This window comes from Adiantum capillus-veneris, chromosome 22 (genome assembly GCF_014529385.1).
Source record: "Adiantum capillus-veneris isolate H3 chromosome 22, ASM1452938v2, whole genome shotgun sequence".
In the NCBI taxonomy this organism is placed as follows: domain Eukaryota; kingdom Viridiplantae; phylum Streptophyta; class Polypodiopsida; order Polypodiales; family Pteridaceae; genus Adiantum; species Adiantum capillus-veneris.
In genome coordinates this window covers 1871425-1898577 of record NC_140952.1, presented here as the reverse complement: position 1 = coordinate 1898577, position 27153 = coordinate 1871425, and the positions used below count along the sequence as shown (strand labels likewise).

General features: G+C 47.0%; 1 protein-coding gene across 1 annotated transcript; it reads left to right on the top strand.

Moving 5' to 3' along the window:
- The first annotated feature begins 415 nt into the window (after nt 1-415).
- On the top strand, nt 416-27153 carry LOC147428840 (aquaporin SIP1-2-like). Its single transcript, XM_086495958.1, has 4 exons — nt 416-553; nt 658-960; nt 26395-26667; nt 26781-27153. Exons 2-4 carry the CDS (start codon nt 673-675, stop codon nt 26928-26930), a joined length of 711 nt encoding a protein of 236 aa, XP_086352084.1. The 5' UTR covers nt 416-553; nt 658-672; the 3' UTR covers nt 26931-27153.

The following is a 27153-nucleotide window of genomic DNA, read 5'->3' as shown; positions in this document are numbered from 1 at the left end:
AAAGGGCTCCCCCTTCCTCCATATTATGTTAGGTTAGATTACCTTAGGATTTGAAACTGGCTCAATAAATTAATTTTTTGTCTCACAAGTTCTTGACCCCGTTCAAATGTGTTTTTAAAGAGTTCTCTCCATTGTTGTGGGAAAATATGTCTCAACTTACAATCATGCTGCTGTGAAATGCAAAAATACCAATGGCGGGAAGAGGAAAAAGGAAAGTCCCGCCTAGATATTAAAAAAAAGTTCAAATTTCCAAAATTTCCTCTTGAAAAACCCATGAAAGGAATTGTGAATGCTTGTGAAATCAGGAGTTCGGAAGTTGGGTGCCCATTAGGACAAAGAAGAGAATCTCTTTAAAACTATTTTAAGTGAAAAGAAAACTATTATAAGCGGGTCAAAGTTAAGACATCAACGTCAACTTGCAGGTAAAGAAATATAGTGGAGTTGGGCCGAACAGAGAGTCGGGATTCGGAGTTGAGACCAACAAAGAGCCCCGCCCCATTCCGTATACAGAAGTGGGCTTCTTATCTCCTGCCATACGCTCTTCTGAGCGCAGGTATACTTCCATGCAACCGAGTCTACTGTAAGCGCCTTCTCCAACCAAGAATAGAGCTTTCAATTCTATTGTGATCCATGGCTTTTTCTGCGGTTCTTTTGTAGGTGGAGACACCCAAGATGGGTTTAATCAGGCTCGCTGTGGCTGATGCTGCCATAACATTCTTGTGGGTTGTATATATTGCATTCATGAGACCTACGACAGAGCTCATTGTTAGCACATTCAACCTTCAGGGATTCGAATTTCACGTATCCATGGGTCTGCTGGCGCTCAACATCTTTTTCTTTAGCTGGCTGGGAGGTGCTCTTGGCGGTGCTTTATGGAATCCCACTGCCATCCTGGCACTCTACTCCATGGGAGTGAGTGGTGACTCTCTTTTCTCCCTAGCAGTCCGTTATCCAGCTCAGGTACTTCTGCAATCTTTTGTTTAATTGCCAGCAGTATCCTCCCTCTTAAAGTTTTTCAGGGTTTTGGATGGCTTATCCCAAATGTTTGTCTAGCTTTAAACTGGAACAACTTTGGGGGCTCTTTCATTGCTTCAATAGATTAGATGAATCATCAGGTTTGTGGAGCCGATTCACTTTCCATCTTGTGGCACTTTAATGTTTTGGTACAGAAGAAATAGGAGCAACCAACCCTACATCTTATAATAAATCAGCACAACGTACCTTTCCCTTCAAACCTTAGCTCCTACCTTGGAGCTTTAGGCGTTGCTTACCATACCTTAGCTCACTCCCTTGTTCTACCGTGAGCCCACGTTCAACTCCAAACAAAAGTAGCAAATTTTCCCCCGAGAACACTAATGTTTCTGCCCATAGATCCTTCTTTCTTTACACGCGACGAGCTTTTGTGATTTGGTATGATTCTTTGGTCAGAATTTTATGAAATTTATAATATGATTTCGGTTCATGAGGTGGTCCACACTATGGAGGGGATAACTTAGAACCTTATCAGGTAATTTGTGGTTTTTTTTGTTCTTACAATTACTTTCTTAATTGGTGAGCTATTTACTTGTTTGAATTTCCATGGTGGCTTTCATTTCTTAAATTTTTTGATGCTCCGGAATTTTACAAATGAGTGCAGTCCAAGAGTAGTTAGTGTTCTTTCTCATTGCTCGACGATCATAAACGAGAGTGAGACATAAACGACTTATGAGGTTGTAGGATTGAGCATTTATCAATACTTCATGACTTGAAAATTTATGAACTTGAAGGACAAATCTTGAGACCAAGGGACTCAGACACTGAGAACTCAGATGGACTAAAAATTTGATTGATTGGAAAGTGTGCTACAATAGGCTCCTTATATAGGAAATGAAAAGACATGTCCAACCATGATTAGACATGTTTTTAGTCTCCTAGACACATTTTTTTGGTTAAGAGCTGCAACCAATCGATGGAGAGGCACAATTGATCACCGATGGGAAATAGCTGCGTTTGGCTAATCATTCTTTGAATCTTCATCTATGATGACTATGAACTAAGAAGTTGATGTGATAATAGTTACAGATTGTGGCATTCCCTCCCATTCAAAATGAGAAATGACTTTTGATGTTGATAGTATTTTGGAGAAGATTTGAATCTCCAAAAGTCTTCAATCCTCGAGCTAAGTGAACGCCACGATTCTTAGCTTTTTCATCTTAAACTTCTCCTTATGATAAAATCACTTAGCTGTGAGTACTATATCCCATGTTATTTCATAATTCAAGAACTTCTTTGCTACATTTGGCTTCAAGAGTTTATCATGGTAGAAGACTGTTATGCTAAGGAACCATGGGGTTTGAGACTTCAACCTCAAAATCGTGATGTTGCAATGTGGTTGGAATCAATTGAATAGGAGGTCCAATGGAAGGACACTAGTTGTGATGCGATAGTGCATCCCAAATTCCAAAGAATTATCTTTACAAGCTATAGCTTCAGAGTCTGGAACTTCAAGGTCATCAAAGGATGTGTCTTCATCTTCTGTTGCACAGTCCCGGCTTGAGAGAGAGAGAGAGAGAGAGAGAGAGAGAGAGAGAGAGAGAGAGAGAGAGAGAGAGAGAGAGAGAGAGAGAGAGAGAGAGAGAGAGAGAGACTCGACGCGAGCTCAGTCGTACGATGACTGACACTAGCATGATGCACTGTGGAGCTATGCAGACGATACAAAGTTGTCTGCGGGATTTGGATGCAAGCTCTATCGTGGATACTTGCGCTCGCCTATCACTAGAGCCGATACGGCTGTATGTAGATCAAGTGAGCGAGCCAGTGGGCATAGGATGAGAGTCTCTCATCTATTTTCTTGTACATACTAGTAGTTTAGCTAGTAGGACCGTACATCCTTTCCTTATTCTTCATATACCAAAAGAATAAGGAGCCCCTCCTCTCCTGCTTGAGGGAAGCTCCACCCGCACTCTCTCTTGTCTCTTCTCTCACTCGCACTGCACACACACGCATTCGTGCACTTTCAAAATCAGCCGCGGAGGTGCTTCGTATTGAAGAGTTACTGTGGCGACATTTTCCATTCGAGTCAGCAGAGTCTGCACTTGAGATATTGCATGTATACATTTCATTTACGCAATCAAAAGCAAATACCACATCGGCAACGGTGTGGGGGCCCTTGAGAGGGTTGGTTGGGACCCCAATCGGGTGTCATGCTCCTCTCTCTCTCTCTCTCTCTCTCTCTCTCTCTCTCTCTCTCTCTCTCTCTCGCAGCCGTTTTTGACCTAGTAGACATCAGTTCACTCTTTTGGTCATAACTTCTTCATCTGAACTCCGATTTGGGTGATCTATAGCCTCAATTGAAGAGTAGGACGCCCTCTACGCATTGATGTAAACACATAAATTATCAGAGTTATGGAAGACGTTTCTGCCGCAACATTTCTAAAGTGAGAAGTCGACTCTCATCTCTTATTTTACATACAATGTCTTCCGGCACTTGCAAGGGTTCTTCTTTAACAAGGTCCACAACCATTGTAGGAAATGATCCAAAATCTCCGAAGTGTGGAGAATCAGAAACCATGATCATGGCATACTTGGTATCGTTGCAAGAGACCGTAAACAAGCAAGGTGAAGACTTACGGGTACTTGCAATGGAGAATGACACCCTAAGGGTTCTTTTGGTTGAGAATGAGAATCTCAAGAGGATGCTTGAGATGCAAACAACAAGTTTGATGCAACTTGAAGAGGAAGTCAAGGAATGTAAACGCTCTCTTGTGGGCTTGAATGCTTTGAAGGAGCGCATGAGCAAAGTAGAGCATGACCATGTATTGAAAGAGAAGAAATTTGACACCATGAGTCGGGATGTATGCGACATAAAAAATCTATGCACAAGCAAGTCTTGGGCTTTTGTATGTGGTAGCAATGTGGTTCTAAATTCCTCCCTCATGCAAGGAAACAAATAATATTGAGAATGTGGATGTAGATGTAAGGTGCAACGGAAGTGAATGTTGAACTTTGCTCAAGATGAGTGCTCCGAACTGGGCTCAAGGGTTTTTTTAACTTAGAGAAGGGAGAGCCTTCCGTTCCTTTAGTGAGAGAGTGCAATGGACATAAACAAAGTGGTGAACACTGTGAATGAAGGTGCTGAGACTGAGAGATAGAGAGAGAAGAATACGACACCAGAATGTTGTCAAACCCTCCTCCGAAGGCCCCACTCTCTATGGCGAGAGCGGTCTACTTATGATTGCACAAATCTCTACAATGCTTGGACTTGCCGACGATGTCGACGATGATGAGGACGACGTCGAGACGGGCTGAAATCTGCAAATCTTTATCTGCTGAATTCTGACTCTATGTCGGTGACGATGTCGATGACGACGATACGACGACGACGCGCTGAAAATGCAGATGCTGAAATCTGTGTTTTCTGGGCTGAAACTGCAAACTTCGTGGATCTGGCCGTGTGGCGAGGATCTGCTGCGGGAAGGTAAGATATGCTTGGTTCGGGGGTCTACTGCGGTATTTGACTGCTGAAAATAAAAACACTTGTGCTACTGCTGATTCCGTCGCGGAGAAACTGCAAAATGCTAGGGTGCCTGCAACTCCAAAAACGCTAGGGCTGATCTGGTCTTGTTGTGGAAAATCTGCTAATGCTAGGGCTGATCTGCTATTCTACTGTTGCCGGGCAGATCTGCAATGCAAAACGCTGGAGGCTCTGCAATGCTGAAAACGCTAGGCGTGGTCTCGGTTGAAAACGCTAGGTTTATCACCGGTGGGGGGTCTTGTTGAGAAGGTGCTTGTTGAACGCGAAGTTCCTACTGCCTCTTCTGCTAGAAAGTGCTAGCACTAGGTTTGCTTATATACTTGCTTGCTAAAATTACCCTACCTAGTTGTCAACAAAAGTCACTTAAAAATAATAAGTGAAAAATGTCAAAAATAGGAAAAATAGGTCTATGCATTGTAAAAATGCTCCTGATGAGTTCTAATGGAAATCTGATGATCATGCTGTGTACAACCAGAGGATGTGCATCTAATCAAGTATCTGGACATGCACAGTCTGCGAACAGACTCACAAAAGTGCCAGATCACTTCCTAATCTAGGCTGACTGAACTGAACTGAACCCTTGTCGTGAAGTAGCTTGTCCATGTACACATAGGGTTAGATGTGCACGTGTTTCAAAGTGAGGTACCAGTACCGAACTGTATGGTGTCGAGGAAGATCGTCAACAACTGCCGGAATCGTGGAAAGGACTCCTTGCCGGCCCACTCTGATACGTGGGTCATGCGATACTTGAACTTCATAAAGGTCTGCAATGCCTTCTTCTTTGGGCCGCGCCGAAAGCGACACAAAGTCATCTGAGGCTCCTTCAATGCTTCTACTTCGTCTAGAGTCATGCGTCTACCTTCTTCAAGAATCTCCGAGGCTGAAAATTCCTGAAACCACTTCCAACACAAAAACATGAACATACCCATTCCATGTAAAGTGACTGGAAAAATTCTAGTCTTTTTTAAAGATTGTGCATGCAATGTGATGAACATATAGATGGAGTGCCAAACCGTTCATCAAACACACGCAAACAATGGAATCGAAACTTGTCTTTCTGATCTAAATCAATCAACTGTGGCAAATCACAATGGAAATGCCGATGCTTGATGATCAATCCTTCTTGTGCTCTCTCGGATACTGTGTCATGCCAAGGAAGAGAGATGGAATGTGAATTCCTTGAATGCAAACATTTCATCTTTTCATGAGTAATCCGCATACGTTCGTGCTCATTCATGAGATAATCGTGCTCAACGTACAATATGGCATACCTATGAAAAGGGATCACATAAAGACGCTGACTAAAATATAGGAAACGATCACAAATGAAACACTCGAACAATGTGTGCTGACTAATCATGCGAACACATAATACTTCTTGTGAGGGTTCTTTGGACCTAAGCTCGAGAGCCAAGATCGGTTCTTCGTGATTGATTGAATCTGCAATGAGGTTAGCTTCACTAGAAAAAGTATCAACCAATCCATCATCCTAGTGAACAATCGCATCTTTTTCTGGCAAGTCATCATGCTTGTGAGTAATCACATCTTGATCATGCAAATCATCATGCTTGTCATTATCATTCAACTCATCATGCTTATCATAATCATGCAAATCATGTGTGTCATGCTTGGGAGAAGAAGAGACAGAGAGAGTCTCCTTTTCCCGAATCTCTTGCATCTGTGCCTGCACTTGAGAAAAGAGTTGCAACATCTCTTTTATGTGTCGGTCGCTCATTGCTTTTCTTACTTTGTTCTCGCGATCAAATTCTCCTTCTCTTTCTTTGTTCTCTGGTTGTCTTTCTTCGTGCTCACGATCCAATTTGGCTTGTCGTTCTTTGGCTTCCAAGCGTGCTTGCTTGTGCGTACGCTCTATGGCTGCCCTTTTTTCTCGTGCTATGGCTTCCATTCCTTCATGGAACTTACGATCAATTGCTGTCTTTCTTTCTTTGGCCGCCAAGCGCGTGCTTGCTTATGCTCACGCGCAAGAGCTGCCTTTCTTTCTTCAAGTTTTAACTTCCTTGCTTCCCGTTCTAACTTCCTTTCCATAAACATGTGGTCCAAAGCCTCGATAGGAGTTAGTGCAATCCTTGACGTAGATGGGAAAGGGAGGGGGTCAAAAAAACCTCCCCAGTGGGGAAAATTCTTCTTCGCTACTTTCATGCTCACCACCTCCAAGCAAAGTATCCATTCCGCTTCGGGTGATGACCATACTTTGAGATCGTGGGTTCTTAAGTTCATGAGGAACTTGGGTTCTTGTGGGTCTTGAGTTCTTGGGCTCTTGAGGTTCGTGAGTTCTTGAGGGTCTTGAGGTTCTTGGGGTTCTTGAGGTTCTTGCGGTTCTTCTTTCGCTTGCAATCTGTGTTAGAGAAGGATCTTCTCTTCACCCGAGCGATACTCTTCCTTGCGGGCGCACCCCTTGGCGGTTTTGCGCTCACACCAAGGTTGCTTTTTCCTACCTCACGCTGATTGGCCGGCCGCTAAAGTGCACGGTCCGCTCGCAATGAGTGAGAAGAGAGCAAGGGGAGGCTGGACAAGCTCTTCTTTCTTGGGTTTCGTGTCACTCTTCAAAACACGATTAGGAATCGACATGCCCAAGTAGACTTGGGTTACATGCGACCGCAACAAGCAAAAAAAATTCTCGTGGTTCTTTCCTTGAGTGATACAGAACATTGCCAAAGCTCTGATACCAATGTAAGGTGCAATGGAAGTGAATGTTGAACTTTGCTCAAGATGAGTGCTCCGAACTGTGCTCAAGGGTTCCTTTTACTTACGGAAGGGAGAGCCTTCCGTTCCTTTAGTGAGAGAGTGCAATGGACATAAACAAAGTGGTGAACACTGTGAATGAAGGTGTTGAGACTGAGAGATAGAGAGAGAAGAATACGACACCAGAATGTTGTCAAACCCTCCTCCGAAGGCCCCACTCTCTATGGCGAGAGCGGTCTACTTATGATTGCACAAATCTCTACAATGCTTGGACTTGCCGACAATGTCGATGACGACGAGACGGGCTGAAATTTGCAAGTCTTTATCTGCTGAATTCTGACTCTATGTTGGTGACGATGTCGATGATGACGATACGACGACGCCGCGCTGAAAACGCAGATGCTGAAATCTGCGTTTTCCGGGCTGAAACTGCAAACTTTGCGGATCTGACCGTGCGACAAGGATCTGCTGCGGGAAGGTACGATTTGCGAGGTTCGGGGGTCTGCTGCGGTATTTGACTGCTGAAAATAAAAAACGCTGGTGCTATTGCTGATTTCGTCGCGGAGAAACTGCAAAACGCTAGGGTGCCTGCAGCTCCAAAAACGCTAGGGCTGATCTGGTCTTGCTGTGGAAAATCTGCTAACGCTAGGGCTGATTTGCTGTTCTGCTGTTGCCGGACTGATCTGCAATGCAAAACGCTGGAGACTCTGCAATGCTGAAAACGCTAGGCTTGGTCTCGGCTGAAAACGCTAGGTTTACCGCCGATGGGGGGTCTTGTTGAGAAGGTGCCTGTGGAACGCGAAGTTCCTACTGCCTCTTCTGTCAGAAAGTGCTAGCGCTAGGTTTGCTTATATACTTGCTTGCTAAAATTGCCTACCTAGTTGCCAACAAAAGTCACTTAAAAATAATAAGTGAAAAATGTCAAAAATAGGGAAAATAGGTCTATGCACTGTAAAAATGCTCCTGATGGGTTCTGATGGAAATCTGATGATCATGCTGTGTGCAACCAGAGGATGTGCATCTAATCTAAGTATCTGGACATGCACGGTCTGCGAACAGACTCAGAAAAGTGCCAGATCACTTCCGAATCTAGGCTGACTGAACTGAACTGAACCCTTGTCATGAAGTAGCTTGTCCACGTACACATAGGGTTAGATGTGCATGTGACAGTAGAGGAGTAAAAGGAACGGTAGCGACGTTCCAAGAACATTGTTATTCGTAGAATTCCCGAAGAGAAGTTAGAGACACCTCCTTCTCTTGCCATTGTTATTGAAGATTTCTTCAAAACCCACTTTGGCATGTCAGGAGTGTCACGATTGTGACATATTCTTTGTCTTGGTATTACCTTCTTGCTTGATTCTTTTGCAGATACGAAGACGCAGCAGATCCGAGACCTTCGATTCTCCAAAGGATGCGTCCCTTTGCCCAAGAGTCGCACTTGTTCTCCATGCCTCTTCAGCGAATGGCTGCACCTTTACGCCGAAGGGTCACGACTCTACAGGAGGAGGACACGACTATTGGCCTAGAGTCACGTCTCTTGACCTCTTTTCATCGTGTCTCTTCAGTTTCTATATAAGAACGCCCTTGTAACACATTTCAAGGAATGAATGAAGCAATCAAACACAGAGTCTTCTGAGTCTTATCTCTAAGTCAAGTTCAAGTTTCGTAAGTCTTTATCATGAGTTTAAGTACTTAATTAAGGATTAGTAACTAGAATCCTTATAGTGGTATTAGATAAAATTTTTTCCAAGACCCAAAGGTTGGGAGCCTCTCACCCTCGCCGCCACCCTCTCCCCCCCCTTCTTGGAGTTATATGGAAGTAGAAGAAAGATGGAATGCAATTTTTCTTCCGACAACATGAGGTAACCCTTACTCTAGACTACGTGTAATACACATAATTCAGCGATACGGAGGGATGGCGTACCCGATGTGCGTGAAGCAATGCACCTCTTCATCGGCACCTTATCAACGGGCTGTGCCTCTTTATAGCCGCCCTTGCCTCCTCGAGGTGTCTCTTTGCCGTGCCCCTTCAACAAACGTAGATGCACCCCTTTGCGAAGCATCATGCCTCCTCACCAAGCGTTGACACCCTTCCGCATATAGGAGTACCGCAGGTGTGGCACTCTCTCTGCTAGCAGTTGAATACCTTCCCTGGTTATTGCACATCAACGGGCACGCCTCTTCGTGAAAGGGCACCATGGAAGGGCATCCTTCGCTCACGCCACACCCCTTCTCCCCAAGAGGTGTTATTGACAAAGCGATGGAGTTTCCAGCAGGCTGCCTCCACACGGCAAAAAAAACCCGTCACACTAATTTGCTGAATCGCTGGCTGAATTTGCCTCCTTGTGCTGGCTGCTACCCCTTTGTGAAAACATTTTTTGGCTGAATTGCTGTTCGCTGGTCTTTTTGTTTACGTAAACAGTCAGCAGCGGTAAAGAATTGAGTTAAATATTGAACTCACTTTTGATACCTTCAAGTGATCGGCCAACCCCTTATTTTTGTTTAAAACCCTCATGTGAACTCACTTGATATGTTAAATTTCCCCAATTCACTTACGTGAGGCCTAATGACACTCAGCAAGCAGCGTTTAGATTTGCACCCTCAACAGCGCTAGCTCTGTGTGCACTTTTTGCGTGCGGGACCCTTCGCCATCATGGCTGACGGAGAATTCAATGTACCCGTCCCATATCTCCCGTACATAGACGAGGTTCTTGACACAGAATTGCCGGCGTATCCTCTCTCGTACCCGATATCCTGGAGCCGGAACCCGTTCTAGATACCGTTCTTGTTCCCGGAGTACTCGTTCCGGAACCTGTTCTTGCAGCAACATCTACTCCCGCACAGGTTTCAGTTCTCGAGCCTCGGCGTGAGCTTATTTCAAGTTATCAATTACTCCCTCTTAAGCAGTCGGCATGGCCGAATCACAAGATGGAACGACTCTATTCCACTTGAGGACCCGATAGCATTTCTCAAAAAGAAGATGGCAGCAATTTCGACAAGTCTCGCATCAATTCACATTCGCTTGGAGTAGATGTAGATGCAAAACACTTCTCAGAGTCGTCCTACAACCTCTCGGATGACTAATGCTGCTTCTTTGTCACCTTCTTCCGAGGCTTCAGTGGTTGACCAAGAAAAACCACTCAAACCAAAGGCCTCGGAACTCAAATTCTCACCCAAAGCATGGTTTGTCAGAGACAACTAGACACAAAGTACCTTCGTGCGAGCAACAAAAGTCTTAGCATGAATATTCTTGGAAATGTTATAGTTCTAAGCAACTAACTTCTTATTGGAATCATCAGCAATAAAAGCAGCAACATGAAGCTTCCAAAGGATCATCAACGATATCAAGATGGGCTTACTTAGTGGCACATATATCCGACCCTAGTCGAGTTCACGGTCGTGAATGCCGCGACGCTGGACAAGTTCCCCCTCGCGAGCCATTCCCTACATTTAAGTCTTTCTTGACTAATGGTGGCAAAGTTGAAGATTTATTGATCCTTTCCTTGTGGAAGAGGATCCTTCAGAGGTCTAAGAGGCAACAGCTCCCTCGACCTCCCCCTTCTCAATTGAAAGCCTTAATACCCGTTGAGAAAGCTGAAGATTCAGAAGATTCCAGTTCTTGCGTGACAACGGACAAACACATAACCCCTTTTATGGCCGTGATCCAGGCAGAAAAAGTCGCCTCATCACCGCCCTTGTAGAATAAAGTCTTTGTCTCTGAACAAATACCAAATATAGTGGTGAATGATAATTTTTCAAACTTAAAGACACCAGTCCTCACCTTCAGCAGTGCAAAGGATAAAACAGATACAGACTCTTGCAGCACGACTTTAGTGGTTGCAACTGAATCTTTGGACACAACTTGTTCCACAAGTAAACCTTTACAGATGGATATGCCTCCAAACACTACTCTGTCTCAGTCTACGACATCCCTTCAAGAGGATTTTACTGTTCCAGACAAACCATTGGAATACCTTACAGATTTTCAACCAGTGGTCGTTATTCAATAGAAAACTCAAGTGAGTTTACCAATAGTTTAACTTTTTTTTTCCGAGAAAAAGATCCTTCTATTAGTTACTGAAACTGCCCATAGGGCTACAACCACCTCTTTAAGAGAGGGCTACAACAACCATGGTGGGGAGACTCTCCCAATGAAAAAACGAGCATATGTACAATGGGGCTAAATCAAGAAATTGGGGGAGAGAAAAGCCACACAAGTGGTCGGTAGTGCCATCGGAGTACACCCTGGACCATGGTGTAGAAAGGCCCAGGACGTCAGAGTCCAAGGAAAGCCTCTCTGTGCTCCCGCATGCGGTCGAAGTTGCCCTGTATTCTCTCGAGCTGACCTCCGAGAGTGTGGATCAACTCTAGCCAAAAATCGCGAACAGTCTTTGCTGGTGGCACAGGACGAGCCTCAAAGATGCAGAAGCAACGGGCCCGCCAGATGAACCAGAGTGTCAGGCCACTGATGAGCTCCCAACACTCCTCTCTCTCACTGCACCACTCCTGTGGAGTAAGCTCTGTGGTGGCTGGCTGGAGTGTAGGTCGCCCCTCCTGCATCACTATCGTCTTGCTGGTGGAAGATAGCTCAAACTGAAGTTCCGGGCCCTTGAGGGTGGACCAAGCCGCTGCTCCCCAAGTGTACTGTTGAGCCGTGGAGAGAGCAGGCATCAGCCGAAGAACTCGAAGCCACACCTGCTGTGTCGAAGGACAGTCCCAAAGACAGTGACGCTGACTCTCCACATGATGGTCAGAAGGTGCACATGCGGCCGAGAGACCAGTATGCACTAGCCGGCTCCCAGCTCCCAATTGCTGTAGCTCTGTGTGCGACCAGCCATTGAAACAGGGTGACTCGCCTCGGCTGTCTGGAGTCCCACAACATCTCCCAGAAGGCTGCCAAGAAATCAGCTGTGAGACCCTCCTCCTACCAGTGAGGTGCTGCAGCGGGACGGGCCTCTCTCTGTGCTGCTAGTATATGATGTCCCAGCCGAACAGTGTACTGAAAGAACGGGACACCTAGGTGGTCTACAGAAGAGAAAGGGTCCCTCCAGAGCCACTCACCAGGATCCCACTATACTCGTGCCAGTGGACAACACTCCCAAGCCCACAGCCTGCAGTGTCCAGTCTCAAGAGATGCTGGGTCATGATCGATGACACAAGTCCTCCCACAGATGCCCACTACTCGGATCCTTTGAAAACAGCACTCTGCCACCTGCGGGGCCTCTACTGCAACTGGCTGTAAGCATTCCCCCCCTTGAAGCTTGAAGAAAAGGGATGGAACAGTTTCTGAGCAGGCCCTGACTGAGATGAGAACCTCCAGTCGTTGTGAAGGCCCCCATCCACCTGGGTGCTACTAGCTCGAGAGGCGTGAGTCACTCAGCTGGAACTGCCTTTGAGATATCCTGGCACATGCTCTGCATCCCTCTCATGCCCTGTAGCTGGAGACCCTGCACCTCCTCTAACAAGCCTGAGAACTCTAACCAGTCACCTAAAGAGCGCGTTGGACCCGCTGCCATGGGACCCCAGGAAACATGAGGCCGACTACCAACCAAGTGGCCTCTCTGAGTGCTAACCATGGGGTTTCAGACAAGGGGCTGTCGTAGGTGCTCCTCCGTGCAAGTAGGCTGTCTCTGCTCCGGGCCTTGCCGCAAGAGCTCCCAAGATCGAAGCAAACTCACAGCGAAGCGGTCCTCCAGTCTCTGCTCAAACCAACTCTGCGCATCTCTGTGAAGATTCATCTGGTCGAAGGTCGCCAGAGGCCTCCAGCCTAAGGCACCCTAGCACGAAGCCACTGTAGCAAGAAATCCTTCCAGGACTCCTCACCTGGAAGAAGTCCTTTGACTATGAACTTCCCAAGAAGGGCTTTGCTCTGCTATGCTGGGTCAATGATCCCAAGCCCTCCCTGTGAACAAGGAAGAGTGATGACCTGCCAAGCCACTTTGGCTCGGGCTATCCGAGTGTCACGTCCTGACCAAAGGAAGTTCCTGATCAGCTTCTCTACCTGGCTAATACAAGAACTCGAGAAGATCCAGCAAGAAGTGATGTACCACATAGTCGCCAACAACACCTGGTTGGCCACTACTACTCTGCCAGCCAAAGAAAGTCGTGCTGAGCTCCAATGCAACAACTTCCTCCTGATAGACAGGAGGAGGGGAGCAATCTGCTGCTCGGGAGACAAGTCCAAACCAACCTGACAGCCCAAGTACCGAACTGCAGTCCCTGAGGGAATCCACCTAAAACCCTTTCTTGGCATCCAATCGGGCACAGGAGCACTACCAACCGAGAAAGCCATTGTCTTTCTCCAGTTGATGAGTGCGCCCGATGCACAACAGAAGGTCTCCAGAGCCTGCTCACACCTTTTGAAGGTTGGCCTCCTGGCCATCTAAGTACAAGGCTGAGTCGTCGGCAAACTCAGCGTCCAGTAGCTCATCTCCCCGAATATAGAAGTGCTAAGCCCCGTAGACCAACCTGCTGCGACACCAAAAACCTGCTCATCGCCTCCGCATAGAACAGAAAGAGGAAGGGGGCAAGAGAACAGTCCTGTCTGACCAAACGTATGAGCATGACGTGATCACCTCTACCTCCTGCCAAAAGTACCTGACTGTGAGCCTGTCTATACAAAGCTGACACCCCTTTGATCCAAGCATCTGAGAAGCCCATCCTGCGTAGAGTGCCCTCTAGAAAGTCCCAGTCAACTCTGTCGTATGCCTTCTCAAAATCGAGAAGAAGAATCACTAGGTCCTCACCACGGAGCCGTGCTAGGGCAGAAGCCTCCCAAAAAGTAAAGATGTTGTCAAGGATACTGCGTTCTTTGACAAAACTTGTCTGAGTCCCATGTATAAGGCTCTCTAGAAGTGGTTGAATCCTCAAACTCAGAGCCTTGGCAAGAATTTTGTAGGCTGAGTTGAGGATATTCATGGGGCGCCACTGTCGAATCTCATCCAAGGAGCCACCCTCCTTGGGAGTGAGGTAGATCAAGCCCTCACTCATGTTGTCAGGCATCACTCCTGTGTGCAAAATGTACTGAAAAGCACTACAAAGATCTGGGCCAAGCAGGTCCCAGTACTCCCAAGAAAAAACTGGGAGTCAACCCATCCTCACCTGGATAGCTACCACGGGGGAGGGCCCTAAAAGCCGTGTGCAGCTCCTCAAGCTGAAGTGGCAGCTCAAGCCTCTGACGCATCTCCTCAGTCACAAGACAAGGCAGCTGTGTCCAAACCTGCTCCCTGCATACATCCTGACGCTCTGACTGAGACTCTGCAGACAGTAACTCATGGTAAAAGTTAGTAGCAACTGCACGCATATGCTCGGGCTCAGAAGCAACTGACCCGTCGGGCCTCCGCAACTGACTGACCTTGGCATGCAAATGCCGAGGTCCCACTGCCTCAAAGAAAGCACCAGTCACTCTGTCGCCCACATGTGTCCACTGAGATGCCTGTCGGTGGAAAGCAAACTCATGTCGCCTCTCCTCTGTGCTAACAAGCTCCTGGCGAGCCTGCTGTAGCTGCTCCTTCACCCCAGGACTGTCTGGTTGCTCCTCCTGCATCCTCTGTAATGAAGCAATGCCCCGTCTGAGACACTGCTCCTCCTCTCTCGTTGCAGCCCGACGAGCCAAAGACTCCTGGAGAAAGAAACGACTAATCTGAGCTAGTCCTGAGGCCACTCTGTCAGCAGGAGCATCCTGCCTGTCCAAGCTCTCTGTCCAGAGAGCCTCTACTCGCTCTCTGAGTGCAGAGTCTAGCAAGACCCTCTCTGGGATGCGAAGCATCGTGCTCCCTCTCCTCTGCCTGTCTGCCACTGTGAGGATCACTGGTGCATGGTCCGAGAAGGAAGTCCCTGCCAGAATGCCAACTGTCCCTCCTAAGTCACTGAAGTGGTCACTAGTGTAGAAGCGATCTATCCGCGATAGATTCACTCCTCCCACTCTGTGGTCCGAACGAGAGAAGGCAAGGCTGTTTGGGGGCCTCACAAAACTTTAGCGCTGCCAAACATACGAAACCCTCAGAGTTATACAAAACCTCTCCCAAGCTGCCAGCTCAACTCCATGCATAGTAGCATTGCTACCACCAATCCTGTCAGAAGGGTCCTCCAACATGTTGAAGTCCCCCCCTATGCACCAGTGTTCTGCCTACGGCAGAGACTCAACTATCTGTGACCAAAACTCTGCTCGAGCACTCGCCACATTGGGCGCATAGATGTTCAGGAAGCCCACAAGGCAACCCTGAACCTGCATAGTAATCCACTGAGCCCTGCCTGACACAATAATCCCTCTGTCCACAATGGCCTGCTGCAAAGAGTCCGCAATAGTCATACATACCCCACCTTGGATGCCTCCAGGTCCAAAAGCAGCTGACCAAAAAGTATCATATCGTCCACGCAAGAGCTGACCACAACGTCTAATGCGGCTCTCACTCAGATGATGCTCTTGAAGCATAAGGAGATCAATCTCTCCTCCCACAAGGCAGCGCTGAAGCTCCTGACGCAGTTGGCCCCACTGATGTTGAAACTGGGGCCCACTGAGTCTCTACACGTTCCATGAGACGATCCTCATGGGGAGCGAGAGAGAACAGATGCTGCCGCAGCAACTAAACGGGCTATCTTCGAGGCTGGCTTGGATGGGGAGTAATCCGCATCCGAGCGTTCTCTAGATAGGCGTGACTACAACGAGTGCCTGGCCCACGCCCAAGTAGAGCGAGCCGTATGTAAAGCAACCTCCTCTGTCCAGGAGTCCTCATGAATGTGTACATAGCATGGCAAGCACTGTGTATCAGCAAAGAAGTAAACCACTCTATATCCTGTTGTATCTGGAGGTGTCACCGCAAACTTGGCCAATGGCCACAAAGTCTGAAGCACGTCTGTAACTCCTAGTTCTCCCATGTGATGAGAGAACTCTAGGACCTGTGTGTGCAACCATCCCAACACTGAGTCGAGAGTCCACTCAGTCTGGTCCCTGCCGCAAAGGGGAAAGGAGAAGCCAACTGCTAAGTCCAAGCATCAAGGCCTCTGTCCCCCTAGATGCAAGGAACAGAACATGGACCCTGAAGCAGGCTGCCTCATGGTCTGTTGAGGGGTCGCCGAGAAAACGAGTAAAGTCGTAGTCGAAGAAGTCCCATCGGTGCCGGATGTCGATGCTCGTCAGACCACGAGGGATAGCTGCAAGGGGAGACGTCTGTGCCTGTAGAGGGGGTCGCAAGAAAGGCTGTCCCTCTCTTGCCAAGCAACTCATGGCAAAGGCGCTGCCAAGAGATCTCCTAGCAGCCGGAGAAGGCCTTGCCCCCTAGGTCGACTGTGGAACTGAAGTGGGAGGAGGGGGAGTAGGAGCAGGGGGGAGAGGTGGAGAAGAGGGGCGGGGGGGAGCGGCAGAGGTAGAGGGGCGGGGGGAAGAGGCAGCGAGAGCAGGAGGCGGGGGGGAGGATGATGAGGAGGGGGGGAACTCTTGGGGGGGGGGGAGGGGCTGTCGAGGGTGAAGCTGGGGTGGGGCCTGGAGCAGGGACCTCATCCCGCTCAAGAGGACTGAATTGGTTCCTCATGGGAACCCATTGCTGCTGGGTAGGTGCCTGAGAACCACTCTGAGTGCCAGGCTTGTCGCTGTGGCCCCTGCCTTTGGCGACCATGGACCTGTTGCCATCCCTCCTCTGCTGGAGCCCCAGGCTCAGAGGGTGGCTTTGCATGTGTGCGCTGTGTCTCTGTCTGTGGCTGCTGGCCAGCCCTTGCAGGCTAGGGATGAGTTTGTGGTGTAGGTCGAGGCCGCCTCCGTGGACAGGCCTTCGTAAGATGGCCCATCTGTCGACAAATGAAGCACTGGTTCGAGAGGCCCGAATACTCCACACTCTATCTAAACCAACCCCCACTCACCCGAGGCAGAAGAATGACCTTCAGGAGCGTGTGAGTGTCCCTAAGTTCTAACCAAAACGCGAACTGAGGGAATGCCGGCCGCCTTGGCAGCTACTGAGGCTGCCGTGCGAGGTATCTCCACGACGGTCCCAATGGCTGAGCCTATCCTGGACAAAAGAGGTAAGTATTCCCTGTGCAAACCCGGAAAGCAGATGGAGATGGGGATGTCTGCCTCCTCTACCAGAACATCCGAGGTAGGGTCGAAACCATGTCTCCACTGTCGAAAGTGGGCTCGTGCTGCTCGGATGGTCAATGGACTCATGGCGATGACCTTGGACCATAGTTACATGGGACGGCGGGTCGGGGTCGGGAACGGGGTCGGGACGGCAAAAGTCAGGAAACGGGGACGAAGGTCGGAACGGCAAAAAAAAAAAGAGAGTTTTTTTGGCATTTTTTGACCTACACACATACCACACACATAGAGCATCACTTTGACCATAAATTTACACTAAATAGACCAAAGAACACGAGTCATATAGGCTGAAATGTGCTAATAAAACATCGATGATCGATGGATACAAAATGAGAAGTGCATGCCACAAGGGCTCAAGAGTCAAAAAGCCTAAAGGACTTAGGACAAGCTTGAGGCCTCAAGGATAACAAAACGTACAAAGGGCTATGTAGTAGGTAGAGTCGTAGACTCAAGAGTCTAGACTCGAGAGTCGAGTGATCAATGATCATCAAACTCAAGAAGTGCTCGCCTGCTGAATCTCCACATCGTCGTCGTAGTCGAGGTCGTCAGCGACGTATGAGGGCTCCGGCTCGGGAGGCTCGCATTGAGGCTCGAAATCCTCCTCTAGCTCCTCCAAAAGAGTATCGGCCATAGATGGATTCTCTTGTGCCATCTCCCACTCAGTGAAAGGATCTGCCTTGTGTGTGACGCTCTTGGCAAGCATGCGCAAGTTAGCGCTCACAAACACCAAATCATTGGCCCTCTGAACCCCAAGGCGATTCCTCTTCTTAGAGGCAATGTGGCTGTACACACTCCATAGTTGCTCCAAGCAACTAGTGGTACATGCTTGGCTATGGACACGAACAGCCAAGCGCTGCAAATGTGGGCCATCTCCTCCATAGTCCTCCCACCACAAAACCGAGCCAATCTTGTTGCGATCAAGCTCTGCATCTACACATCCATAGGAGCCCTTCTTTTGCTTGTAGTTGAGTAGCTCGTCTCTAATCTTGCGCCTAATGTCACTGCTAGGCTCAAGGCGCTCCAATGCAAGCCGCCATCCTTTGCTCACCTCCTTGTCGGTCTCTTGACGCCTTCCTTGAAACTCAGGGTCAAGCACATAAGCTGCCGCATGAAGTGGAGAGTAGTATCCATTCCACCTCGACTCACACAAGCCATGAATCTCCGCATACTGAACAGGGTCAGACACAAGCTTCTCAAGTGCCTCTATCATCCGATCCATGGCTTCGTAGACTTTGCCAATGCATGGCTGCAAGCCATCCACCACTCGAAGTAGGTGTAGAATAGGCTTGACCATGGCGTCAAGAGTCTTCACCTCCTCCCACCAAGCGGCGTCGTCGGCCCATTCTCGGCATTTCAATCCTACTGCTGATGTAGACTCCGGCATGGCCTAGAACTCATCACTGAGAAAGAGGCCCCTTAAGGCTCCGCCACATGTAGACAAGCGGCCTAGCATAAGCCAATTGAATACAAATCTTGTCTCTGAATATTTGAGCAAAGACAAGTGGCTCCTCTTTGAGAATTCATGGCGCACTTTTTGATGGTTGAGCACAAAGGAGACAATTCGAGAGGCGTCACCAATGGTGGGTGAAATCCATGACAAGTTCCCTATGTCCTTGAGGAGGTTATTGAGGCAATGCGCCATGCAAAATGTGACATGGATGCTGGGATACATGGCCTCAATGATAGCTCCGGCTGCCCTATTTGACGCCTCTCCATCTGCAACCATACAAAGGACATTCTCCGGGCCGGTGATCTCTATGGTGCTTGTCCACTCCGCAGCAAGCATCTCGGCGGCCTTGCCACTATCGGATGCATCATGTGACTCCACAAAGTACATCTCCCCCCGAGAGTAGGCCACCACCCCGTGGATGGACCGCTTGCGGGTGTCGCTCCATCCATCTACAAGAAGAGAGACGCCATTGGTCTCCCACAAATCCTTTGTTGCTTGGGCCGCTTGCTCCACGGCAAGCTTCTCTTTGTCAAGGAGGGTGGTGCGAAGCCTCTCCGATGAAGGTGGCACATAAGAGGAGCCATATTCCCCTATTTTCGTAACCATGGTTCGAAAGTATGGAGACCTATCCACCCAAAATAGAGCATGTTGCGTTAGTATGGAGAGTCGAGAAATTATAACCCATTATGAATACAAAATGGAAGATTGCAATGTGCATATGCCAAGGGAAACTCACCGCGAAGCATGGAAGGCAATGTGGTCGTGGAAGAAGAATCGGGCAACCGACCTATCCACCTCTTCTTTCAATTTAGGATTCCAATTTTCGTTGAGAGTGGTTTGGCGATGCGGAAGGGAAGAGGACGGTGTAGATCCATGGCTCTTGAAGGTTCGAGAGATGTCGTCAAGGTTGGCTTCCCTTTGCTCTCGCGGTGTCGCCGTGGCGGAGGGATCAACGGCAACAAAACGGCCCCTCTTGGCCGCTTCCGCAACCTCATACACCGTGAGCTTCTCAAGAAGATCCAACCTCTTCTCGGGAGCTACATGAGGGCAAAACTTCACCTCGTGACCGGGTTCATGAAGAAGATGGGCTCGCACTTTGTTTGAACCACCTGATCTCTTGTATGGACATAGCTTGCACGTCCATGGTCTTGCACCGCCACCTTTGCCACGTGAGCTAACGTCTAATTCATCCCACCACGACCACGTTTGCACTGCGGGCCTCCTTCGAGAAGAAGCGGCTTGAGAAGTGGAGTTGGCTTGAGATGACATGATGGTGGAGAGACTCGAGAGAGTAGAGCTTAGAAGTTAGAAGGGTTAGAGGAGAGCTTGTGTGGAGAGAGAGTAAAGGAGAACTTCAAAGTGGGTAGAAGAGGGAGAGGAGAGCTTCAAAGTTCAAACTTGAGCCTTGAGCTTGAGGGAAATGAAATGATCTTGAGCCTTGAGCTTGAGGGAAATGAAATGAGCATTGAGCATTGAGACTATGAGTATTAAGAGGCCCAAGGGAGCCTTTTATAGCCTCCCAAGGGCCAAGGCTTAAAAAATATGGCAGTTGGGGCTGCACAGAGCCGTTGCAAACAGTCAAAAACGGTCAATTTTTTGAATCTGTTCCGGTTCGACCCCGGTCGACCCCTGCCGTCCCCGTCCGGTCCGTCCAACCCCGGTCGTCCCCCCTGCGACCCGCCCGTCCGACCCGTTTTCCGTCCGTCCCTCGACGTTCCCAGCCGTTCCCGGCCCGGTTACGACCGTCCCCCGGCCCTAGGGCCTGTCCCCCCCGTCCCCTGTAACTATGCCTTGGACGCCATCTTGGAGGTCTCAAACTCGACCTGATAGTAACCTCGTTCGAGTATCTGTACGTCCAAGATCTTGCCCACCTCTGCGAGAAGGCGGGCCTGGAGAAGGTCACGTAGCTCTCCTCTGCTAGGTGGGGTGCCGATAATCTTGCAGATGACAGAAGTTGCTTGCAAGCGCTCTACCTCTGCGGCTAGGCTCGCTTGCTTTGTCGGTGAAAGAGAAAGTCGAATGGTGGGCTCAGCGGGGTCGTGCGAGGGGGCTTCGGACGAGTCCCTTTGTGGCAGAGCTGGAGCCTCCATTTGTGTCTACTGCTGTGGCGAAGAAGCAGACGGAGAAAAAACTCTGCAACCGAGCGCGTTGAGCACTGTCCAAAGAACAATGCTGTCGGAGCCAATTTGCAGGGAAATTTCGGGAAAGAGGAAGGTGGGGGGGGGGGGGGGGGGGGGGGGGGGTGGGGAGGAAAGCGGATAAGGCCGGGTAGGGGGGTGGCGGCGCGAGAGGGTAGTGGGCGGGGGATGCATCGCGCAGCAGGGAGGGGGGCGGGATGGGCTGGCGTGTGCGAGGAGTCAGGACGGGGGGGGGGGGGGGGCAGGGATGGTGCAGGGGGGGAGATAGCAGTAGCGAGCGCGCGATCCTTTAACCTTGAGTTGTGAATCTTTTTTTGAGGCATGTCAATATTTTTACTTGAAGAAGATAAAGATTCAATCTTTTCTTGGACAAAGCTCGAAGTTACAATTGACTTTGACAAAGATACTAATTAAGTTGCAGATATGATCAATTTTTAGTTTGGCAAAATAGTTATGGTCAATAACAATGCCATGACGTGGGACTTAACAGAAAGAGCTTGGGATACAGAAGCACTACAACGATATCTTTTCCTCTCTTGGAGTTTCTACAACTACCTTGGGTTTTATTTTAAATGCGTGGGAATGTCATGATTGTGACGTATTCTGTCTTGGTATTACCTTCTTGCTTGATTCTTTTGCAGATAAGATCCGAGACCTCCGATTCTCCAAAGGATGCGTCCCTTCGTCCAAGAGTCGCACCTGTTCGGCGAATAGCCATGCCTCTTCAGCGAATGGCTGTACCTTTACGTCGAAGGGTCACGACTCTACAGCAGAAGGAGACGACTATTGGCCTAGAGTCATGTCTCTTGACCTCTTTTCATCGTGTCTCTTCAATTTCTATATAAGAGTGTCCTTGTAACACATTTCAAGGAATGGATGAAGCAATCAAACACAGAGTCTTCTGAGTCTTATCTCTAAGTCAAGTTCAAGTTTCTTAAGTCTTAATCACGAGTTTAAGTACTTAATCAAGGATTAGTAACTAGAATCCTTACAAGGAGTTATCGTTTATGGAGCACATACAGTGGGTAAGCAAGGAGCTCCTTGCTCGGGAGAATGGACAATTGTATGCATATGCCAGATGAGCAAGGAGGGGTAGCATTAAGGCTGCATCCGTACGTACGTACGGATCCGTTGGGCAAATTTCTCTCTTTCACTTTTTTTTTTTGTTTTTTTTTGTTTTTTTGGGGGTATCTTGCCATTGGACAATGGACTAAAGTTTATTGTATTATATAGTGTATTCCCATTTTTCTGTGTTTTTGATGGTAGAGTCTAGACTGGTCACTATAGTATGATGTATCCATCTTTGTATGAGGATTGATAATCAGTCCTCAATCTTGACTCTTGATGATTTATGTATTTTGATTCCGGTATCATGGTATGTTGAAGTTTTAAGTTTTAACTTTTCGCAATCGTGACTCATGTTTAGTGCTATTGAAATTTGACTAAGTGATGTATTCTAAGAGTTAAGTACGGATAACATTTGAAGCAGTATCTAATGGACATTGAAGCAGTATCTAATGGATATTTGAAGTAGTATCTATGTCTAGACTATGTAGTTCCTAGTATGTATAGGCTGAAAGGACTAAAGTCACTATTATTTTTGTTGTTACAAATGTTACGTACTGCACGTACCTTAAAGGCCGATCCGTACAGAAGTACGTACCTTACATATTGATTACGTACCGTACACTCCATACCTTTTCACCTTGGGTAGAATGTATGGTTAAGAAAGGATTAGAAGATTTTTTATCAATTGTGAAAGATGACGAGCACAGACGTTATGTATGGCTGAAAATTATGACACAAAAAAAAAGCACCCTCATCATGATTCCCCCTTTTATGCTTGTATGGATAGAAATCAATCATTTTTTGATTTAGAAGAGGATATTGCTTATTTTAAAGACGAAGGTGATGTTATTGTTTTTGGGGTTATGAAGCTCGCACAAAAATATTGCAACATGATACTCAACAATTTGATATGTCATACATTTCAAGGGAGTTGGAGGAAGTTCACTTGTATGATCGTACTTCAATGGATGAGAAAGAGTCGGATCACTATGGAAAGTTACTTTTACACGTGTAATAGCACAGGTATGCTTATTGCCAATGGTGTATCTTTGTGAATTGGAACCAATGGATTTACATGTAGAAAACATAATGGGAATAGTGTGATTGGCTATATGCTAATCTCCGAAGCCATCATGTATTGCATAAAGAGCTTTACGCTTGGCCAATGGACCCGAGAATCAGACCATTGGACCTTATGTATTGACCTTGCATGTGGAGAAGCAATTAAGCATAATAATCTCAGCCAAAGAGAAGAGAAGTTATCACTATGCATGGATTTCAAACGGGCACTTATGTATATTGAAATGGTTTAGTAAAGGTTATGGATAACAAAGCTTCAATATGACGCACCTTTGGAAACTAAATGGGAAGCTTTTAAGAAAGTTATTGTTCTTGTGTCGAAGAATGCTTTGCTATAAAGCATGTCCATAGTATCAACAAAGATAGATCACACAAAAGGTGGTTTGATAAAGAATGCCAAGATGCTTGAAAGACTTTGATAAAGCTTGATGCAACTATGGACAAAGAAAACTATCAAAGTCATTTGCATACATACAAGGCATTGATTCAAAAAAAGAGAAGAAGATGGGAAGTAAAGCAACAATTGTTTCAAGTCCAAGAAAAGGCACATGCATGTGGAAGATTTTGGAGAAACGTGAGGGGCAAGCGGGTTGAGAGTTTTGGTAAGTTGAGTCTTATGGATATGTACACACATTGTATGCAACTATATGAGCAACCAAATGCTGGAAAAATGCCATTTTATGGTTCACTCCCACGTATGCTCTCTTTTTTTACTATTGAAGATGTATCTGGTGGGCTCGAAAATTTTGCCATTCGCAAAGCGGGAGATCCGGGAGATTTTACACATGAGTGGATATGTGATATGTTCAACCTTGCAATTCAACATGATATCTTTATTATTGGAGTACTAATTGGGTCAAACCTTTGCATAAAGGAGTGGATGTAAAGAATTTTCTCTTTGGATTGAACCACTTGATAAAGTTTGATGTGGAAGCTGGTGATCCAAAGACATGAGGTTGTATGCTTGGCTCAACTCCAAGAGATGAAGCACAACAAGGTAAGCTCAAGACGGCCTACGGTAATGGTGATTCTTCCTCTTATGACTCCTCTCAAGGCACGAACAAAAATTCTAATGGGGATAGTAACAAAAAGAACTCTCGAAATGCTCAATCTAATTCTCCATCTACATCTCAATCTGAGAGTGGCAAAGATAAGGAGAAAGGAGAATCTGAGAAACTTGCTCAAGGAATCGTAGGTGGTCAATCAAGTAAAGAAAAATAGGCATTGTATGCAAAGAATGTAGGTGTTTTTGTTGGCACATAATAGATCACATGAAAAAGGATTTTCCTAAAGAAAGAATCTAAAAATGAATTTGCTACTGCATCAACTTCTGACTCTACTTTTCAAGTGAATGTTGTGAGTGTGGTAGAGTAAGAAGCTAATCAAGAGGGGACTTTCGAAGAGGATAAACTCATAAAATGCTATGGACAAATTAAAGGTAAAAAAGTGGTTGTGTTATTTGAGTTTGGTAGCACACAAGACATCTTTTGTCTACTCCTATTCCCACCTACCCAGTGATGGGATTCTTAAGAGGGCATGAATTCTTCTCTCTCTCTCTCTCTCTCTCTCTCTCTCTCTCTCTCTCTCTCTCTCTCGCATGTCACCATGTAGATCTTGACATTCAACATGTTCGATTTACTCGTCAATTTGTTGTTGCTAAATTTAGTGATGTGATGTTATTTTGGGCATTAAGTTGCATTGATTGGGATACCTCCTCTCTTCACATCTCGGAGAATGTTTCCCAGCCCATTATGATCAGAATGGATCTAGGCATCCCATCTAATCCTCTCATCTCTCATGTCTACACTAGCAGGAAACTACGCAGCAGAGTATTGGATTTGGTCATTCTGGTCAAGTTGACATCAACCGGTTATGTGTGGTCACTGATACAATGGGTGCCCAATACAAAAGGGTGATATAATGGGTCATGAGTCTATCCTCATCTGTACTCTGGATGCCGAGATAGTATGGCTCGAATCCTTTGCTGTAGTCTCTGCCGATGCTATGAAGCTCCTCTCCTTGGGCGCGGGCGTCTCGATCTCCCTAGCTCCAATGCTCGGTCAATGAGAGTACCGTGGGCGTGAGTATGAGCTGAGCTTTGCAGTGGTGGCTGCTCCTCTATCTGTCCAGTGTCTGGTGTGAAGAAATCGGTAATCTGTCTCTGGGATTCTCTCTCTTCAGATCTCCTCAGTAAAGTGTCTGTGTCTGTGTAACTCAAGTAGATACAGTCCAAGGCATCTCTGGTCGTGATAGCTCATCACTCTAGAGAGAGAGAGAGAGAGAGAGAGAGAGAGAGAGAGAGGTGACAGCATCTCAGGTCCCAACCACCCTCAAGGGCCCTCTTGCTTTGTTGCGAGAGCAAGTACTTACTTTAGATCAATGTTGATACAATGGCTAAATGCTGAATACTGAGTGCTTCATGCTGATGAACTATGAAAACGCTAGGATTGGGGCTGATGCTGAGGATATTGGCTGGATACTGAAAATGCTGATCTGCAAGGCTGAATGCTGATGGTTGTAAAATGGAAACACTCCTGAAGTGCTGGCGATGAGGGTACTGAAGTGCTGGGTACTGATCTCATCTTCTGATGCCCAAAGGATAGCCCCTACGCTTACTTATATATGAAAAGGGAGTAGGTCCTACAAATTTCGAAAAAGAAAATGGAGTTCAAAACTGGTTTCTCTTTTGCCTCAAGCTGGTATGTGCGAAGAGGAATCTCCATGGGACATGAATAAACATAAAGACCTGCCAGAGGGGCCAGTAGGGAGTAGGTCGAGCAGGAGGGAAAAAGTTAAAACCCATGACTCCATTAATAAGGGGCTTTCGATGTAATAAATTAACCTAAGTGACTTAGAGATTGCTCACATGCTGAAATGACTTTATGACACTACTGTGCAAGCGAGGGTATGCAACCTAATGACCTGTCTAGGCATGCAGGCCCTCTGAGAGGCTCACAAAGGTGACAGATAGATCCCTAACTAAGACTTACGCTAACCTGTAGCAGTAGCTTGTCCACGTTGTTCAATTGCAATGTGCACGTGACATTGGGTGGTCTGGACTAGGGCTTCGATCACGTCTGCAGGTACAAAGGTTGGGGCAATGACTATGAGATCAAATAATATTTTGATAAGAAATGCAGCAGTAAGGAAAACTGGGTGCATATATGTTCCCTGAGTATGCCATATGTGAACATGAGCTAGATGGTTGGCCTGCAGAGTAAAGAGCCCAATTTCTAAGGCACTCTTATTTCTTGACGAGAGGCCCGTTTTTCTGTTTGGCACACGTTTGCGATAATGTGTTTTTGGATTTGCATGGCCTTTTTCCGATTTCTGAGTTATTGGTTGATTGTTGTAGGCTGCTGGGGCTGTTGGAGGTGTGTTAGCCGCTAGAGAATTGGTACCACCCTCCCATAGAGAGAAAATTAGTGGGCCGCGCTTATTGGTGGATCTGAATAAAGGAATTCTTTCTGAACTGATTCTTACTTTCTTAATTACTTTCTCTGTTCTAGTGGCCATTTTCAAGGGGCCCAAGAATAAGTTCTGGAAAAACTGGATAATTATTTCTTCTACAGTTGTCGTGGTTATTCTTGGCGCAGGATACACGGGACCCTCATTGAATCCTGCACATGTAAGCTGTGTGCTCCTTTTCTTTTTATAAGATTTGGTTCAAATTGTTAGCGTACTTGAACAAATGTGTGTTTTGGGGGAGGTTTTGGCTGACTTTGTTTGGTTATGCGACAGGCGTTCGCTTGGGCTTATGTTAATAACAGGCACTCCAATCTTGAGCATTTACTTGTCTATTGGCTTGCACCTCTAGCTGGATCCTTTTTGGCAGCCTGGACTTTTCAGCTAGTGTTTCCAAGGGGCCGTCCCAAAGAGAAGGCGGCTTAGAGGTTGGGGCTGTGTCGAAGTGCCATGTTGCTCATTAACCTTTGGCTGCTTGTTATGAAGATGTTACAGTAGTATGTTGGATTCTCACGTGTACCATTCCTGGAGCTTAAGAGACTATGCAGCTCTTTGCTAGATAGTTGTTTTAGTATCTACTTCTTAGATGACCAGTGGTTAATGCATGTGTCATCACTCATCATGTGCTAGTATTTGGTGCTATTCCTCT

Coding starts and splice junctions, on each gene's coding strand:
- LOC147428840 (XM_086495958.1), top strand. CDS start 673: ATGGGTTTAATCAGGCTCGCTGTGGCTGATGCTGCCATAACATTCTTG. Junction 961..26,394: donor CAGTCCGTTATCCAGCTCAG/GTACTTCTGCAA, acceptor TGATTGTTGTAG/GCTGCTGGGGCTGTTGGAGG. Junction 26,668..26,780: donor CCTCATTGAATCCTGCACAT/GTAAGCTGTGTG, acceptor GTTATGCGACAG/GCGTTCGCTTGGGCTTATGT.